General features: G+C 42.1%; 1 protein-coding gene across 2 annotated transcripts; it reads right to left on the bottom strand.

Moving 5' to 3' along the window:
- Positions 1-904: 904 nt before the first annotated feature.
- LOC135239187 (SWI/SNF-related matrix-associated actin-dependent regulator of chromatin subfamily A containing DEAD/H box 1B-like) lies at positions 905-19,912 on the bottom strand. Of its 2 annotated transcripts, XM_064307696.1 has the most exons (23): positions 19,426-19,912; positions 18,693-18,819; positions 17,501-17,627; positions 16,768-16,834; positions 16,034-16,122; positions 15,035-15,133; positions 14,495-14,573; positions 12,882-13,405; positions 10,239-10,435; positions 9,688-9,778; positions 8,502-8,601; positions 8,329-8,388; positions 8,102-8,177; positions 7,175-7,310; positions 6,342-6,473; positions 5,661-5,756; positions 4,874-4,991; positions 4,163-4,278; positions 3,131-3,319; positions 2,677-2,795; positions 2,219-2,401; positions 1,988-2,097; positions 905-1,766 (listed from the first exon to the last, which is right to left on the bottom strand). In XM_064307696.1, exons 1-23 carry the CDS (start codon positions 19,481-19,483, stop codon positions 1,705-1,707), a joined length of 2,955 nt encoding a protein of 984 aa, XP_064163766.1. In that variant the 5' UTR covers positions 19,484-19,912; the 3' UTR covers positions 905-1,704. The 2 variants fall into 2 exon arrangements, with proteins under 2 accessions (XP_064163766.1, XP_064163767.1); XM_064307697.1 differs by lacking the exons at positions 14,495-14,573; positions 15,035-15,133; positions 16,034-16,122; ... (2 more) ...; positions 18,693-18,819; positions 19,426-19,912 and adding an exon at positions 11,358-11,419 and having other exon boundaries at positions 12,882-12,952.
- Positions 19,913-20,172: the final 260 nt, after the last annotated feature.

Raw genomic sequence — 20,172 nt, 5'->3', positions numbered from 1 at the left:
CAACCCTCCAACTGCCAGACAATCGGTCTTACCTCCTGAGCTATGTCGCCCCAGTATATATAGTATTAATATTATAATTGCATTCAATTCACGTAAGCTGTTTCTCTTGACTTAACTTTGATTTTTAATTCTGAAACACCAGTTATTGTTCTTTGATTTGTCTTTAATACAATGAATTCTGTTTTATTTCCCCCAGTTTTAACAATTTAACCTAGAGAAATTACAGCTTTTTGTGAAATGCTTACCCATGCATTTCTATCATTCTAAAAATTTCATGTGTTAACACTTACATGATCAGCAGAAAGGAACACTTTAAAAAGAGTTTGAAAATACATTTAGTATCTCACAGGATTAAAATCTGTTCTTCACCTCACATCAACCTGGCTGGCAGAGTCTGTTGGGCACCAGGAAAACACCGTTAATCCCAAAGATCTACCTCAGGGTTCAGGTAGGACAGAGATCTGAACACACTTACCTGCAGCACCACCGAGGGCAACAGTCATAACCATCTGAAACAGATAATCATCAGCCATAATTTATGTGGAGATAAGTCAAATGTACTTGCGTAGGAAGAATAAGCGAACATTTTCTATGCTGAACTACACGGATACAAACTGGGAACACCAGCACATTAAAATGGTAGCAGTGAATGGCACAGAGAAACTCTTGCAATGAAAAAACAAATCCTTACCTGCATTTCAATATCCTAGAGATAAAACTGTTTAGACCACCAGATAAAGTCCTAAACTTGTTTTGGAGAATCTATCATGGATGCAGTGAAAAGCTTTACTTTTAGGATGATTTAAAACATATTTTTAAGAGGACAGGTCTGTGCCAGCGTCATTTTAAAAGTGCTCAGCAAATCACTTTACATTTAGGATCTTCAGAACTCATCACAACAATCTGCGAAATGGCTCAGTGTTTTAATGGAAAATCTCTCAGCTGGAAAGACAAAATAAAAAACACAATTAAAAAGAAAACTGTTTTATAAAAAAGACCATGTAGATTGCTTCCTCTGTCCCTCAAGAGAAATGAGGAAAAATGAATCGTAGGAAAGACAAAAAGCTTACTCTGATGCGATTCCTCTGGATTTTTAGACCCTAAATGTCTCACATCACAAGTATTTGGATTTAATGCTGAACATCCTGTCCAGCTATCAGCTGTCAAGATGAAAAAAGCTTTACTGACATATCCAAATCCTCTACCTCTCCTTTAGACATTTAGATATGAAAAATCGGTGTTTCCAAATTAACTGGGGGGAAAAAATCCCTGTCCCTCCTTCACGTCCTAGCTGTGGCTCTGAAACATTGAATAATTTGAAGAGAAACTAGCAATGGCAAAAACCTTTTTCTTTTTTTTGAACACAGACTTCAGAATCTTCAGCAGCTCCACAAAACAAAAACTTTCAGCGACAATATTTAAGGCAGAGTGGTGTTTTACAGAAGCCAGTATGTAACAAAAACAACATTTATTTCTGTTGTGCAAAGTCCCCAATTAGGAAATAATAATGATTGGTAAAAGCAGCACAGTTTTCACAGGATTTAGCTGATCCTGTACAGTAAAAATTGTAACACAGGGATTCATCGACGGGGGTGCAATGTCATTGGCTGCTGGGCCAGTCCAATGGGAGCTCTGCACCTCAGGTTCAAAGGTGGAGTTCCACACCCTGTCTGTTGAAACTCAAAAGGCGGAGTGTGGAGTCCATTACAGTCCTAGAGAGGCTCTTAGCAGAGTTGCCATGTCTTCAGGCATCGAACCCTCCTCACCTAGTAAAGAAAGAACATAAACGTATAAATGTGGTCATAGACTTCCCACTGCACAGTTGTCCATTTCTCCTCCATCACCGACATCATCGACCCCTCAGGAATGTCCTCATACGAAACTTTCAACCTCATGGAAACAGGCAAAACCAGAACTGGATCCAATAAGCCAATGGAATTGGGTGGGCAATTCCAATCCTGGACCTGGGAGTGACAGCTGAGCTCACCTTCTGCAGAAGCGGTCATATCCTGTTCTAGTTTCAGCTTTTTCTGCCCAACACGCAGCATGCAGTCCTCAATCGAGTCCTTGCTGATGAGCCTGATCACTTTTACCGTCCTAAAATTGGAGAAACAGGTATAGTGTCTTCCATTTTCCACACAAGTTTACACTCTGCCCCCCGCCCCCGCCTCTTCACCTGCCTTTACCTCGTCCCGCCCCAACCTTTTCCCACCCTCACCTGGTCTGTCCGACTCGATGGCAGCGGTCCTCAGCTTGCTTGTCATTATATGGGTTGCAGTCGATATCGTGCAGAATGACAACATTGGCAGAGGTGAGGTTGATGCCTAGGCCTCCAGCCCTCGTGGACAGCAGGAACACAAAGATCTCTGCGTCCGTGTTGAAACTGTCAATTAAAACGATCCTGCAGGCGTGGAGAGGGAGGGGAGAGAGACGTGTCCATCATATGTGTGCACTGTGCCTTCATCCTGTGAGATTCATACCCTTCCAATGGTGTCCTAGGGCTGATTGGTGAACATCATATGTTTTCACACCCCTTAGGAAGCCCACATACAAACAACACAAAAGGAAATGTCTGATATACTGAACACAGAATGTAGGACAAATTCACAACAAATGTGAAGACTCTTGAGAAACAGAGAAAGAAGAGCTGCATGCAGAGAGACGTGCTCCACATACCGGTCAGCTATGGGTGTGGAGCCATCCAGACGGAGGTAGGAATGGCCCAGGTGTTTCAGCAGAACCTCCACAATGTCCAGCACCATGGTGAACTGGCTAAACAACACCACCCGGTCACCCTACGGAGTCAGCACACAGGGAACTGTCACAGTACTGGGAGTATAACATCAGTACTCACACAACACTGGGAGTATTACAGCAGTACGCACAGAGCATCGGGAGTATTAACAGCAGTACTCTCACAACACCTGGAGTATTACAGCAGTACTCACACAGTTCTGGAGAGTATTACAGTATTACTCACACAGCACTGGGAGTATAACAGCAGTACGCACAGAGCACTGGAAGTATAACAGCAGTACTCTCACACACCACAGGGAAGTACTACAGCAATACTCAGACAGCCATAACCCATGAGGGTGTTACCCCTTGCAAGGCCCGTCCCGCTGTTTACCTGGTCCTTGAGAGAAGCCAGCAGCTTGGTGAGCAGTTGGAACTTTCCTGAGTCCAGCAGGACGCTCTGGTCCAGCTGTAGGCCCTGTAAAGAGGGGTACTGCAGGCAGAGACGGTGAAGCTCAAAGTCCGACATCACTTCCATGTCCTCCTGGATCAGGGCGGGGCTGGCGTCACGGTGGCTGGGCTCCTGAGAAGGGGAAGGGACAGGGACAAAAGCACAAAATCAGTCCTAGGGTAATCCAGGAAATGGCTTCTGATCACAAATCCATCGCTGATCATTCACCCATTGTGGTTGACAGTGCTATGGACTCACTACTTGGTTTACATCTTGTGCTATGGAATCACTACTTGGTTTGCAAATCTATCAGCTCAGCCTCAATCACACACTATGAATATTATAGGTATAACACAACCCTTATCTGTTTTTAGACAGTTTTAGACAACTTTTCTAATTAAAAATCCATGGTACTGGTTGCACAAAACTGGTTGCACTTTAAACCATGTGCTCTCACACATGTGGCAGACTCCCACAGTTAAGTGTCCACAGAAACAAGCATTCCTTTGTCCTCATGTCAATTAAACTGTTTAACACAAAGCTATTAACAATCCTGCTATTAGGCTTATTGATTTCTGAAGCATAACGAGAGTTAGTATCACTGCAGCAGTTTTATACGCATACACTGCGTGTACTATGAAGGTGATGATCTATCCTGTGAATGATGTCATATGTATGCGTGTGCATTTTTATGTTATCTGTAGTAATTTGGCAGCATTCTCTCCCCCAAGCAAAGTAATGTTGATCTTATTAGACATATTCAACTGATGCTTTGCTTTGTTTGATTATTCCAATACATTCAAAATCTGAACTCGAATAGATCTAGTGCAACATAGTTCTTCAACAGTTCTTTTCCAGGTACATTAAATACAGGCAAAACAGTATAGGCATGGTAAATATTTTTCAGAAGGACACATATGTGACACATATATACATGCATGTGGAGCTGCGCCCTCTAGTGGGAGGAGTCCTGACCTTCAGCATGAGCTGGCTCATGGTCGCCAGCCTATCAGATGTGTAGTACTGCCGGTGTAGCAGCGGGTGATTGGCCATCTTCCTCAGCTGCATCATCACATTGTTGAGCGCCCGCTCTGAAAGGAGAGGAGAGGTCTGGATCGTTAGTGTGTAGCAGACATGCCCAAAGATATGGGGACAGTAGGCCATACCAGAATCTCAGCAATGACCCCACAGGCCAAAGTAATAAACTTCCTTCAGGCAAAGGTGAGAACATTATTTTGCAACATTTTGTATGTTTCAGTGTTTATACCATGCATGGTATAAGCCATACACAGCCTTGCATGGCTAACTGAGTTTATGTGAACACAGCTTCAGATAGTTCTGAATTACTGGTGTAATTAAGACAGGGTTTATATGAGTATACTGTATACATTTATTTTATGTATATACCTTTTTATTTAATATCCTTAGAATCTGCATTTCACACTACTTTTTAAAATGATTTCATTTTTTAAGCAAAGGTCTTAAACTCAGCAGCAAGATAAATGATTAAATCATAACACGACCTCAAAAAAAGTGAGACAGAAGAAAAACGCCAAAAGTACCAGCCTGTTCAGATCAGGATCACATTCCAATCATGCAAACGATTACAATTATCTATTTTCAGATCTCACTAACTAATTATGGGGTTGCAGATGCCCCAGTCCCCACATAGATCACTGCCCTTACTCTCTCCATTGGTGGTTCCCTTAAGCTTCTGGAATAATGTGGTGTAGAACATTTCCTGTTTCTCAGTCATGGCACAGAACTCCACTGACTCCTCCTTCTGGGGCAGCTGTTTCAGGACCTGATACAGACACAGTAAGCTAGGGTCACTTGCAACCCAACATACAATCCAAGCCAACTCTGAGAAACAGACGGCAAATCACAGTCAAACGCCTCAAATAAATGAGGTTTGCCATAGCAAAGGAGTTAAATACTCATGCAAGGGGCGTCAAACTTCGGGCCAGGAGGGTTGCAGTGTCTGCTGGTTTTCGGTGTATTTCAGCCCGAGTAATTCATTTAAGTCACTATTTGGCTAAGAAGTCCACACACCTCTGAAGGTCTTAATTGGTTGCTGACTAAAAGGAAACCTGCAGACACTGAGGCACTTGAGGACTGGAGTTCAACACCCCTGATTTATGCAATCAAGACATTTTCAGTTAGTTATTTCTTAAAAAACAATGCCTAACAGTCTGAGTAGGGAGTGCTGTTCAGAAATATTAATTTCAATTTAAATGTCTTCACTGCAAGCATGATAACTTTTTGGCAGGGCACTGAATATCTCTCTGCCCATCTCTCCTCAGCTGTGAGGAATATGTTCCAGAAATTCTGGTGAATAGGCAAATATAGCAAATGGTAATGCTGACCTAAATTACTTAAAACACCATATCCCATGGTGCACTACAATGTGGTTAACCTGAACTGTAGCATGCACCATTCCTACAGTCAGAGTTTAGGAAACCGAGTGTCATACTTCACTCTTGACACGCCTTAGAATGAAGGGTTTCATTATGAGCTTGGCCTGGGCGATCCGCTCCTTCTCAAAGATGTTCTGTTCCTCCGACGATTTCTGGTGACAAATACAATAGGGATAAAAAAATATGACCAGCATGCATGCTGACTGAGGGGAAACAAAGCCCACTGTGACCTATGTCAATATTAATTTTTACAGTACAAATTAATAACAGCTATGGCTAACTAAATTCAATACCAATGCATATCCCCAGACTGCCTCCATGTTTGCAATTATATAATTATTTCACTTATTCTCCCAACATGCTTCATATAATAGATATTCAAAACAGGATGAGGATGCAGGTTCTCTGCAGGGAGCCCATATGAAGTTTGTCATTTCTAAACACAAGAGCTGGAGGTCTGAGAAAGTGTGTCCACTCTGTAATAGATATTCACTTCTGATTGGCAGCCCACTAAATGGATTCACTGCTGATTGGCAAAATATAAAAGGCATCATACACGACACGGTCTCTGACTACTGTGGTACTGGGCAGTGTATCCACTTTGTATAGTGTCATACACTGTAGTATCAGTGGTTCTTTAGATCTTTATGTGTCAAAACTATACAAAGATGATCATTTTGATTGGACTGGGTTTTTTAAGACTTTTAGCTATGCTGCACGCAAACCCTCGTCCATACCATGGAGAACATCTTGGTGATCTGTGAGGTGCTGTTGGAGAACATGGACGGCATGATGAAATTGAGGAGGGACATGAGTTCCAACAGGTTGTTCTGGAGAGGGGTGCCGGTGAGGAGCAATCGATGCTGTGCCTGGGGGGTTAGGCACAGACGGGAAAATCGATTAGAGAATACCTACATGCAATCGAATTATGTAAATTACACATCTCTTTACATTTCTTTACTTGGTGTTCTAACATCAAGATGAAGCATGGAGCCAACTAGGGGTGTGAAACTCAGGCTTCACCATGACAGAATATGAATTTGATTCTTGAGACAACATCATTCATTTGGCTACGATACGGTCCAAAACAATCCGATATAATATGAAACGATCAATATACATGATCCAGCTAACACAGTGCTACTGCAAGTAATGATGAGGTCGAGCCAGAAACATAAACAATGATGTTGGCAGTGCTGCGAGAGAGAGAAAACTGGCCTAAGATTACGGGCAATTAAACGGGTATTTTCATAATCATATGGATCTATTTTCTGCACGTTGTATCATTTGGATTGAACATTGTTGCCCTTTGAACCGAAACAGCGAACCGGATCGATGCATCTTTATACCCCCAGAGCCAACATGGCCAACCTCAGTGAATATCATGTAGTAGAGGCAGAAGAGGATTTTCAAGACTAGGCTTGATACAGAGTTTGATACTATCTACTCTGTAGGTAATCAGAACACTAATTTAGTCAGGAAAATGGCGAGCATTGTTGGGCTGAATGGCCTGTTCTCGTCATTATGTAATGTTATGTTCATATAGATAAACACGTGAGGACACACTTACGTTGATGGCCATGAGGTGGCGATAGCGCAGCGAGTTCATGTTCTTCAGCATGTGGCCCTCGTCAAATACGGCGTACTTCAGCTCCAGTTTCCGAAACAGACTGCGGTCACTGTCCGTCCCGATTGTCAGGTTGTACCTGGCGGGAGGAACAACATGGTAAGGAAACACTGCCACAGACTCGGGTACTCGAGTATGTATACAACCCAATATACAATTCCCAAAACTTAAGAGCCGGTATTAATTTCCAGCCACCAGTTTGCTTGTTTATATCGAAGCACTCTCAAATCACCATGAAACAACTGAGCCTCATGTTGAACAATTAATGTCACAGCACTGATGAAGGTCCGAATGAGATTAAATGTTTGCATAACTTGACTTTTTATGTTGTGCACCTGTGACCATTTTCGTTTAGCACGTCTTAGTATGCAAGTTGCTTCTATGCTCATATGATCAAGACTGGTATTTTTCGACAAATAAAGTCAGAATAAATAACCCAGCAGAAATTTTGGTTGCCAATTTGCATTTCAATGACACACTCTGCCACCACTCTAGCTTGGAGATCTGGGTCACTGCCAGAAAACCCTGAAGCATGAACACGCTTTTTTCTACATTTTGTGTATTTTATTTTTTTAATTTTTTTAATGCACCCCTCTGTTTTTCCTCATAATTTTGCCAAATTATTGCATTTTTGTTTTCATTTTTGCAACCGTACAACAGGCTCCTGTGTCAAATTGGGAGAGTGGGCAAACAAACGCTGTTCTCCAAAACAGGAGATGTCAGAGACTGCTAATCTGCATTCTATTCAGTTGTCAAAGATCAGGATTTATAACTATCAACTATTTTCATTCTTCCAAAAGATTAACATTAACAATTTTTTTAAATTGTGGATGTCATAAAATGCTGAGTCATGCAATGGACAGCGCTCACGTAGACATGATGACGTTGTACTCCACTTGATTGTTGAGAATGTTGTGTCGAAGGGATTTGCGCTCCTCGATGGACCCTAAGAACACACCCGTCAATCATTTTGCACATGTTCCATTTTCTCAGGACGCGTCAGTTACAAGGATGGCCTTACATCAAGGATGTAAAGTACAGGTAACTGAAAAAATCACAGCAGAAAGGACAATAGCAGAGATGAATATCTTACTCACCATTATAGACGAGCACCTTAAGACTGGGACACCAAAGATTCAGCTCCCGGACCCAGTTATCTGCAACGCAAGGGGGGGGAGTTTTCATTACTACAGCGTAAGCAAACCCGAAATCCTGAGTGTGCCGCCCCGCCCGCGGAACGCACAGCCCATAAAGGCCCCCCAGCTCTCACCCAGGGTAGAGGCGGGCACAACGATAAGATGGGGGCCGCAAACGCCGTCTTCATACAGGCTGGCCAGGAAGGAGATGGCCTGGATCGTTTTCCCCAACCCCTGCGTACAGGAAACAGGAAGTTACACAGCTCTGCTACTCTAAATCAGGAGCTCAGAAATACAATACACCTGCAAACAACACTACAGCTTTCCCATCAAAGATTATGAAGGAAATTTACTGACCAATGCAGGAATTTCTTCACAAAAATGGTGGTATTGAAGATAAAGATAACAAACATCAGAGTCAGAAGCTCCCTTTTATAATTTAATGAAACGACTGGTCAGGAAGAGGTACAAGTAGTCTATATGAAGTCCAATACATGAGTTTATATAGTTTTTAGAGACAAAGAACTGTTTGTTGTTCCAGCCTATGAGATTCATTTAACCACCATATGCAAAGATTTCAATTGTCAGCCAATCAAAAGTTTGGATCAGGGAATCCATACCAAGACTGACCATGCGGGCCTAGAGGTACAATGCACTTGATTTATACCACAGCTGGAGTCTATCTCCTCTAGCTCACATTCCAACAGACACATGATATGAGGTGAAACGGCATACAGTTAGATATAGGCTATAGGCTAGTAAAAGTAAACATTCAGCACAGCGAAATAAACTTATCAGGTTACCATAAGGTCAATATGACATTTTATGTAATTGCTTATATAACACTGTCCATGAGTCCACTTTTTCAATCATAACCCAGCACCAAGGAGTGTGGTCTTGCTTGTGACTACCACCCAAACCCAGTCTCTGCAGTTAGGTAAAGAGGCCTATGCTGTAGAATGCAGTGCTACTGTTCTTGGAACACAGAGGTTGTGGGTTTGATTCCCAGGTGGGGCACTGTCGCAGTACCTCTGAGCACTAACCTTAATTGCTTCAGTGCAAAATGCAGTTGTATAATGGGATTTTGTGTAAAAATGTAATCTACAGGTCCTGGAATGTCATGTACAGCCACTGAGAGGAGTGTAGTGCTCTCAGTCTGCTCATATGTTTAACTTTAAAAAAGATTTCAGGACACACATTTCAATAATTCCTCTCTCTGAAGCAATACTGAATATTAAATAACGCAGACCATCACATATCAATACATATAGGCCACACAGACATGCTATAGCAACTCAAATAAGCAAACATTTTCCTCACCATCTCATCTGCCAGGATCCCGTTCAGGTTGTTCTGGTACAGCATAATAAGCCAGTTCAGTCCAACCAGCTGGTACGGCTTCAGCTGAAACCTTAAATCACCACACCACGGAAAATGATCAGTAAGCTTTCACAGCTTTGTAAACATTCTAAAAACATTTTTTTTTAAACATGCAATATGGAGAACCAGCCATTTAGCCCATCTAGAACATAAGAACACACAAATCCATGAGGAGAATAGATCATTCTATCCATCTTAAATACATAAGAACAAATAATGATGAAAACTGGCTATTCGCAACTTTTTACTACCAGTAACCATTTTAGTTGCCCTTCTTTGCACTTTTTCCAGAGGTTCTTTATCTTTCTTATAGGTTGGTGCCCAGAACTGCACACAACACTCAAAATGTGCTCTGACAAAGGCATTTTGTAACGTCAGTATAACTTCCTTCGATTCACACTCAATATGTTCTGGTATGTATCCTTGTTTGATCATCGCTTGATCAGTTTTATTCTGGAATGGGCAGCATGTGAAGGCTGCACTGAACTCACTTGCTGTTGAGGATTTCGGGCTGCACGGCAGAGCCCTCCCCTCCCTTGATGACCTGCGTCGCAGCCCTGGTCAGCGTCTCGCTAGCGTCCTCGCACCGGGTCATCAGGCCCAGGATGACGTCCCGCTCCCGGATGACCCTCCGGCAGCCCCGCAGCAGCTCCAGGGACAGCCCATTCCCCTTGTGAAGGGCTTGAACCTGGGGAGCACAGGCACACACACCAGCTCAGCTACGGGAGAAACGAACCCAAATACATCACAAGCTGGTATGCTCCGTACCACACAAAACAGGGATCATACATTACAGCTACACTTTGAATGACAGTTTAATGAAATAAATAATGTATTCTGTCACAAAGCCTTTGTCAGAGTATCATTAAAAAAAATGGAAAAAGAAAACACTCATGATAGCTTAGCAGGTTAAACTAAAAAGTTAAACTAATCCAATGGAAATCTAACACAGCAGGTCAAGAGACAAACAACCGGTAGCAAGCCTAAACCTACATTTGGAAATAACCATAGAGAATGCAAGGCATCAGGCAGGTGGTCAATTGCAAAAGGGATCCACTTTAGGCTACGTTTGGCCAATGAGATCCTACCAATGTCACAAATGCATTCAAATGCTGGTTACCTAGCCTTACGAGCTAGGCAAATGGGAGTCTGGGAGTGAAGGCTACTAGGGGAAACACACATCACGTGAGCAAGCTAGTTATCTATCTAGCTGTAATAGCTGTCTGTGTGTGTGCGCGTGTGTGTGTGCACGTGTGCGTGCATACGGTGCATGGGCTGAAGAACAAGGTGTATAACCATATCCAGTAGCATGGCCATAACTACACAAGACAGCTAATGTAAATACAGCTTTTGATATTTGACACAGAATAAAATGGTTTCAGCATTAAAATAAGCTAGGCTCTACAGAGATTGACAAATAGGCAGGCATAACAGCTCTAAGTGAGTCAGAATGAGCAAAGCTTTTTCCAAGTGGTTACTGCTAGTCCAAAAAATTCTGGCCAGAAAGTAGTTCATTATGGCATACGCAACTATTGAAAGACCGGGTTTTCTTTTCTTTTTTCTTTTTCAAATTGCAGGAGCTTGTAGCAAGCAAAGTAAGTAATACTTACCATAACAAAATCTGGCAGTGGATGTGGCTCATCAAATTCTGAGAGTAAATGTAGTTTGTTAGCTATATTGTAAGGATGGAGAGATATTAGTTTGGTAACGTCAGTTTTTAGCTAGCTAATAAGTTAACATGTTTACACAGTTCCAAAGGAAACTCTGTTTCCAAAGGATTAATATTTATTTAATAATGTAACATATTACTACAACCGGTTAGTTTAGTTACTTTAGTAGTAGCACTGAAAGTGGCAGGAGGAGAAGCAGGGGCGTTGGCAGAGATTTTGGGCCCCATGAAAAGATCTCACATTTGGTCACACCACTTTAGGCAACTCCATGCACAATTACTGTAACCATGCCTCCAGGACTTAATAATCAACCCATTGAATACTTTAAATAACTCTATACTACCTTTGCAGGCTTGTAGAAAAACCTATTAGTCCTATCTTCATATATTTTTGAGGGCCCCTTAAAAAGTACAATATGAATATCTGAATGTTGGCGTGTAGCACTTCGAAAATACGACTTCCCACTCCAGTTCACTCTGACAGACTGGGTGTCTGGCACATATAGCCTTATTCTGTTAATGATGCTTCTGTATACGGTTTTATTGCACGCAAATGGCTGTGCAAAATGTGGCTTTAATTTTTATTCAGTATTTTTTTCATGGTTCAGCCCTGAATGTGAGGAATAATATCCTCATTGGCTACACAGGAGAGGACAGCTTGATTTCTGGTTTCTCTGGATTGACTGGGACTATTTTCAAGCTTCAAAAATCGTGTCAAACATCAAGAGCTGACCTGTCATGCAAGCAGTTAGGCTGAGGTCTCACTGAAAAAACAATCTAACTTTGATCTACATGGTCAAATCGATTGTAGTGTATTTACATATTATATACATATATAAAATATAAAAAATATAGTGTATATATATATATATATATATATATATATATATATATATATATATATACTATATACATAATATTATATATATAAATAGTATATTTTATAGTATTGTATTTATCACCTTTAGTGCATAACTTTTAGGCAATCAAATTTCTACTTCAGTACTGTAGCCTTAGTAAAATTGCAGCGCTGCATAATCCCATTTATCTGTCCCCTGCATATCCAACATAAGGCATTATCCAATGCCAATGTCATAGTACCCCTCTTACTGCTGAAATAAAAATAACAGCTCAAATGGCAAGGCCTGCACAAGAACGCAACTTCTTTGAAAATACATTTTAAAATTTAAATAAGACATTTATCTTATTAAACAAAGTTTAAAGCTGAGATTGCACAGGCAAGCGCTGGAGAATGATATTTCAATTCAGCAAACAGACTGCATGTGGCTGACTGAGTAAAAGGAGCGACCGGTGCGCAATGGCTCTATGGGACACATGCATCCCGGCCGAATGGATTCTTCCCTCCCTTGGCGACGCTACAGCCAATCACACGCCACCCCGTGGGGGCCGTAGGCCTCAGCGCCAGGTGGACAGGACAAGCGAAGCAAGCTTCAGATTATCTCACCAGGTCTTCCCAAGTCCCGAAGGGCCGCAGATCCACGATCTTTTGGGCTTTCTTTGCTGAGCACCCCACTATGAGCATCAGCTCGTCCACCAGTGCCTCCTGGAAGAAGCCCAGAATCCGATCGTTTAGTCCATGGTCCGCCCTCTCCTCCTTATCCGAGTCAGAGTACTCGGAGTGTTCCTCAGGGTCACTGCTGACCGCGCTGTCACGTTCCGACCCGCTGTAGCGGTCCACCATCACCCGCGGTCGCCTCGTCCTCTGGGACACCCTGGTCGGCTTGCCATCCCCATTGTGCGTATCGGGGTCCGTGCAGGAGGAGCGTGAGGGAGTTTCTGCTTTCCGTCCCCTCGGTTTGCAAGAAGTCCTCCTGCCACCACGGATGCTCCCCCTCCTGTTTTTGCTGGCATCCCTGCAGCCTGCAATTGGCTCTGCATCATGTATAAATTCAGAGGCTGTCGGCTGTCCACTGTCATTTGGGCTTTCAGATTCCTTGGCACTATCTTCAGGTAAGCTGGAGTCATCAACTGTAGGGAAACAGGTTAGGAGGAAAAAAGTGTTTGAGTATGGACACACTAGACATTTTTGCAGGCTCTCAGGCTCTTTTAGGTGCTTCTTAGCAAGCTGTAACCTGGCCACCCTGTTTTGTTGCAAACACAGAAAGAAGTACAAAGCACAAAGAAGTACAAAAAAAGTACAAAGCAGGGCAACTAAACTGGCTCCTTGTATAAAATATAAGTTATGAGGAAAGACTTAAAATACTTCCTCTTCCCTGGCAGCGGTACTTCCGGCTTGGTCAGACGTTCCTACGAACACAATTGGCAGTGTTGCGGGTGGGAAGGCGGTGAGGGAATGAGTCCTGATCGTTGCGTTAGCGACTCCTACTGTTTGGTCGGGGCGCCTGTTCAGCGGAGAGGGGATCTGGGGGAGATAGCTTGAACCTCCACTCGCGTCACACTCTCCCAGTGAAACTCCTCACTGTCAGGTGAAAAGAAGCGGCTGGCGACTCCACATGTATCGGAGGAGGCATGTGGTAGTCTACACCGTCCCCAGACCAACAGAGGATAGTGCATCGACCAGGACTGTGCGATACACACAGGGAATTGGTATAACAACTAAATTGGGGAGAAAATGGCAAAAAAATAAATAAAAATACTTCCTCTTCAAACCTCTTCCTCTACAGAAAAATTAGACTAAGGGGGAATTTGATTAAAGTTTTTAAATGTATAAAAAGTACTGCTAAAGTGAACTTCTACAGATTACTTTTCAAGTTGAGGTGATCTCAGAATAACAAGGGACAGTTGGCATTGATATCAGGAAGTATTGCAAGTATTGTAAGTTCCCAGTATGTGAAACAGCTTGCCAGGTCATATAGATGAGGCAGAGGCCCTGAGGGTGTGAAAGTCCAGGCTTCATGCAGTGCTGGATCTGTAGGTAAATAACAAACCTAAATGGGCTGAGTGGCCTGCTCTTGTCATTTTGTTTTCTCACGTTCTAAAGTTCTCACATTACCATAGTGTTGGTCAGGGATGCAATTTTCTGAGAGTCACCTTGTGTTTCACACTGGAAAGGTGATGACATATGGCACATATGCCAATAACAGAAGGTGATCTCACCTGGTTCAGTAAACATGCGCAGTGCCTCCAGTGTGTCTTCAAAGAGCCAATCATGTTCCTGGAGCACATCCCTAAGTTCCTGTAAGGAACCCAGAAAAACAAGCACATTGCACCACTAACAGGAGCTCATTGCCACCTACAGGTGGGTGAGAAAAGCTATGTAAACACCAATTTAGAGCTATTTAAAAGGGTGTTGGCCCACCACCATTTTAAATAATGAGCCTAGTTTAAAAACCCCCACCTAGTTTATTTTCTCTCAAAAATCATTGACCGAAAATATTAATTTCCTTTTCAAGTCCAATGTAGATTCTGATCACCTTTGTTTTAACAGCCTAATTCGTATGTGATTATGTAACACTCAGACATGAAGCATAATTGTGTAATGTGTAAAGTCTTTCAACAAAAAACCTGAGGACTTTTGTCATCCAGAAATTTGTTATTTTTCTTTGATTTTATTTTTCAAAAGACCTTCTATGATTTGATGGAACATGGGAACCTGGTGTTATGTAGTTCTGAACTGAGAGCTGATTGGTCACTCACTTCCTTCTCAAGGGTGGGAAATTTCCTCTGTAGTTTCTTCACCATGTCTTCTTGATTTTTCCAGCTAGGTTCTGGTCCCTCCGCCTCAGAGTCATCAGTCTGACGATTGGTCAAAAAATGCATGTACACACCAATAGACAAGGCCAGGATTTCATCCTCTTAGTACAAAAACTCCTATCAAGCTAGACAAGATGACGGATCAGGATAACTGTAAATAGTTTACAGCAAATGATTTTTATTTATTTATTTTTTTAAATAATGTATAACAGGCTAGGATCTGCTCAATGGGTAAGAGCATCTGCAAAGACATTGCAATGAATATAATCTAATTTGTATTCTGATTTGTATTAATTATTCACATTCACAGGCCATAGTTTTCAAACACTGTGGAACCATTTCGTTTTATTCTGCTTGTGAGGGCCTACTCACACACTGACATTTAGCACAGGCTATTATCCAGAGCAACTTACAAAAATGACATTTTTTCTTTTTTTGCACACAATCCTGGATTGGCCTAGAGCTGGGTATTCTATGCAATTCTATGCTAAATGCCTTCCACAAGGGCAGAATGGCCGCACCCCAGCAGGGCACTGAACCCACAACCTTTGACCTTTTACAAGCCCAGTTTACTAACTATTATGCTGCGCTGCCACATATGTGGTTAAACTCTTGATCTAGTTCTATCATTGGCCGCTGTACAACTACTGTGACGAAGGAGAATATGGCTGTCAGTGACAATGTATGTATTTTTTGAGCTTTCTCTTAAAATGCTCTTGGGCAAAACCACCCACGTAATGAAAGCCCACACTATCACGTACACCCCCCCTTGTCAATCCTGGCCCCCCAGTGGAGCAATGAGCTCCCCACCACAATTTAGCAACAGAATCGCTGCTCATCAGCTGCTGCAGACTGAAAATAATAACAGTAATAAAAATAACACCATCATCTTCCTATCCATTAATTTACAATAAAGAACCTGGAAAAAGAGGTGGCACCTACCAGAGAATCCCGCCTCTTCTTAACGGCCTGAGCACAGCTGTCCTGGGAGTCACAAGAGGACCCGCCCTGTTTCCTCTTAAGGGTCGTCTCTAAACAGAAATACATGTCCAGATAATTTCTCAATTAAAAAAAAAAAAGCACTGGATAAAATATTCCATTACAGATAAACATGATGTGTAACTCTCCACTCCAGCTTCCTGCCTGGCAGGAGAGGTGTTGGACTGTGGTGTAAGATGGTGTCAGAGAGCAACACACACACTCGCTTTACTAATACACTACACCCAAGGTTTTCAACAGGTTCGTAGACCCCTGGGGGTCCTTGAAGGTGCAGTATGGGGGCCCTGGCCAGAACTGATAGACAATAGATTTGGTAAAACATTTTTAAATATAACCCGTTTAAACTTGTGATGGGGGTCTTCTGCCTGCCTTTGAGCCTGAGTGCGGGTCCCTCAGTCAGATAAGATTTTAAACCTGTGCTCTACCTCACGATTGCCACCTCATGTTATTGCAGTAATCCATTTTGTTTTTTGCAGTTTGTGGCAACACCATTTCTACTCCCATTTCTCTCCTTTTTCCCCCCTTTTCCCAGGAGCCATTAACAATGTTCAATTTATTACACTCTTCTGGCAAAATTGTAAAATAACCTTTGTAGCTTTGCAGGCATGGTATAGCTGCATCTCAATTCCTATTCCACCCTCAGAGCAGAGAATGTAAAAGCTGGGTACGGCCATTACCTGAACAGCCACACTTTGACATGCAGGAAGCCACTGGTCCGCCCAAAGTGTTCCTGTTTTCGAAAATCTAAAACACAGCAAAAGAATACCTGACAGAGCACACTGGCATGTACAGCCAAACGGAAATGGCAGTATTCTTATGCTAGGGGATCAGCAGCAAAAAAATGCCTGGCTCTGGAAAACATTTGGACATAAGGGCAGACGATGCGTATGCTAATAATCTCCAGAAGAAACTTAAATTGAAATTGGGTTTAATTTCTAAAACAAATTTTGAGGCCAAGAAAAAAACCTTGTTTGACGCACTGTATTATATCGCTGCTATGTCAGCCAATTATCACTCAGAAAAAGATCTTGCATCTCAGGGGACTTCCTGGTAAAATATAGGGATAAGACAATCAGGATAGGACACTGGCATCTTCACTTTCCTATAGAAACCATAAAGGAGCTACACCAATAAACAGAACAATGTTGAGGGGTACTGGTGTATTGTTTTCGGCTATACCCGCAGGGTCCCTGAGGGTATCCAGGAAGCACAGCCATAAATCATCCACCGATCACCTTTGGCCTTTGTCCATTTACTGTTACAACCATACTGTGATTGGTGGAGCTGCTCTCTGGTTTCTATGCACGAGGTGAAAACACCAATGACTATTTATGGTTAAATAAAAGGTTAATAACAAATGAAAGAAAACAGGTGCTACAGCAATGTTGGCCAGGTGTGGTCAGACATTACCTGCTTCCTGGCCCTGCGCGTGGACACCGCCTGCGGTTTCTCCCCCGACGGCTCATCCTCTTCCTCCTCGTCTGACAATACAATCACCTCCGAGACATCAGGATCCACCTCTCTCCGCCTCCACACCCTCGACAAGGCACATCAAAAACACTCAGCAAGACATGACCTGGGAATCTTAATGAATCAAGTTTTAATGAAACCAGTTCATTTAACATGTGACCGATGTTAAATGAAAATAATAATTCTCCAGAAAGTGGTATGAGCACTCACAGGTTTCACCTGAAAACACTGTGTGCACACTAGGGGTCAAATACAAATACGTATTTGTGTTTGTGCTTGTGCATAAACGTGAAACCTGCCTCCAAGTACCTTGGCACCACTTTCTGACAAAGGCCTGAGATTTGAGCAGCGTACACAAATGTTAGTACACCCCAGCACACACGCAGCGTATGATAAATAGATCTAAGATTAGGCTGACTGTGGTTAACTCTGAGAACGAAGGTCACATGCTTCTATTTCTTCTTTGTCTGATAACTGTAATAAGAACATGTCTGAGCCAAAATATCCCATCTGCAGTTTGTCCAAAATGTTGCTGCTAGGCTTCTCAAAACAAATAAAGAGATCTCATATATCCAACATCCTAGATTTTTACTTACTTACACTCCCTTAGATCCTCAATGAGAGACCGCCTCACTGTCCCAGTCACAAATTTTAAAACAAAGAGAACATGGTATGTGCAGCTAGGGCTCCAATTTCATAGAATAATCTAATTTTAAGGTTAAAATCCATAAAAATAATCTATGGATTTTGTCAAAGTTGCTGATTCTCTGTCATTCTAAATCTTGCTTAAAATGCATGTTTAAAACTGACTTAAAACCATATGTAACAACTTTTAGTAGAATCAATTCTGCTTAATCGCTTAATCTATACTTTTGTGTAGTTCTGTGCACCATGTAAGCCTTAAGGATAAATGTGCACAAGTTATTTCAATAAATAAGTTATTATTATTATTATTATTATTATTATTATTATTATTATTATTATTAAGCAACGTGGTCTTCAAACAAACAGTCATTTCAATAAATAAGCTGTTGTTATTATTATTACTATTATTATTAAGCAACGTGGTCTCTATGAAAACAGGGGATGCAGATGCTTTCAGACGTAGTAACTGAGATGCATTCCCACTTACCTTGGCTTCGTCACCAATATCCCGCCACATACAGAATCATCCGAATCCGAGTCCAGCACCACCACATCTCTTCCCAGCTGTGAAGCACACGGCCGTTTGGTCTCCGTTGTTTCAGGGACAGTGATCACTGTAGACCAAAAAGATGACACAGCGGGTACGGGATGTGTGCAATCTCTCTGAGTGCTCCGATGTGCTTTGACTGTAATTGATCTCGTTCTAGATTCACAGAGTGGTATCTCTTCAATTCAATTCTTTTTGTATATGCGTTTTTACAGACACTGTCACAAAGGGGGCGTTCATGTTAGTACACCTGGAGTACAAGCGCACACTACGGATTAAAGGGTTAAAATGCGAAGCTAAATATCAATGTAAATTTGCTGCAATATTAGGAATACACACTCGGGACCCTTTCCCAATATAGTATATACTTGTCTCTTGAATAAATAACAAATAACTTGTCTAATTGTACAGCTACACTGTTGCCAGGGACTGAATAGGGTCTTCGGAGAATGGAGGGGGGGTGATTGTAGGAAACGTGGGATGCCTACTGGCTAAGTAGCTAGCTAGCTAGTTATCTAAATCACTTGCAAATAACATCTACTGCTAAATTGCTGAAATATGGCAGCGTTGCATTGTGCACACTGCATGGCAAGCAGCAGCCCCAGTGGTATTTTAGCTGGATATCAGACACAATAGTCTGCCAAGTCTCCAGAGTTAGCCAATTGCAGCATACCTGATATGTTATTCTCCTTTTCGGAGTCGGTACTGGTGGAGTCTTTGCATTCCTTCATCGTTGGGGATTCTTTTTCTCTTAAATCCTTCCGCAATTTCCGATCTAGAACCGTGAATTCGTTGTTCTCTCCACCCTGAAGAGATTGGGCAGCTGCGCGGCCAGAGAAATGTTGTAAGCAACAGCTATATCAATATTTTCTTGATACTATAGCTACCTAGCATGTCAGTTATCTGGCTAATTAGTTAGCAGCTTTAGGTAGCCATTGTACTGATCATTCTGGCAAAAGCAGCCCTGGAAACAAACTAACTTTGTTCAAATGAAATACTTGTGCAATAAATGTGTCTTCTGTAAATGTATAGCTATTGTTACATTTACGAAAGCTAGCTTCGGAACTGGCGAGCTGAACCCGGCATGTTACCAGGTCGCCTCGAAATCTGCGTAGCAGCGTGCGTGAGGTATGCGTGAAACCAAGAATGTGCGCGTATAGGACGGCGTCATGCTTGTGCCAAAGGTAAAACATCTTAAATGAGAAATGGGAATTACAAATACGTTGTATTTTCAAGCAATGTAATGTATTTCATATAACAGTCCAAAGACACGGAGGCTCCAGAGCTCATTGCTAAATATATGTCAATCTCGTTGTGACTACCCAGGGTAAATGAAGGTTCAATGAAATTTTTTTAAAAAATATAACCAGTGGCTAAACTCCTGGCATCAATTGCAGTGTGCTTAGTTGAAGTTTAGCCT

This window comes from Anguilla rostrata, chromosome 14 (genome assembly GCF_018555375.3).
Source record: "Anguilla rostrata isolate EN2019 chromosome 14, ASM1855537v3, whole genome shotgun sequence".
Lineage (NCBI taxonomy): Eukaryota > Metazoa > Chordata > Actinopteri > Anguilliformes > Anguillidae > Anguilla > Anguilla rostrata.
This window is presented reverse-complemented; position numbering and strand designations above follow the sequence as displayed.

Bases quoted from the DNA above. Each gene is read 5' to 3' on its own strand.
- LOC135239187 (XM_064307696.1), bottom strand. From the start codon at position 19,483: ATGAAGGAATGCAAAGACTCCACCAGTACCGACTCCGAAAAGGAGAAT. The intron at 8,602-9,687 runs GTGAGGAAAATG...TCCTGTACGCAG, and splicing joins GGATCCTGGCAGATGAGATG to GGGTTGGGGAAAACGATCCA. The intron at 8,389-8,501 runs GTGAGAGCTGGG...CTTGCGTTGCAG, and splicing joins TGTGCCCGCCTCTACCCTGG to ATAACTGGGTCCGGGAGCTG.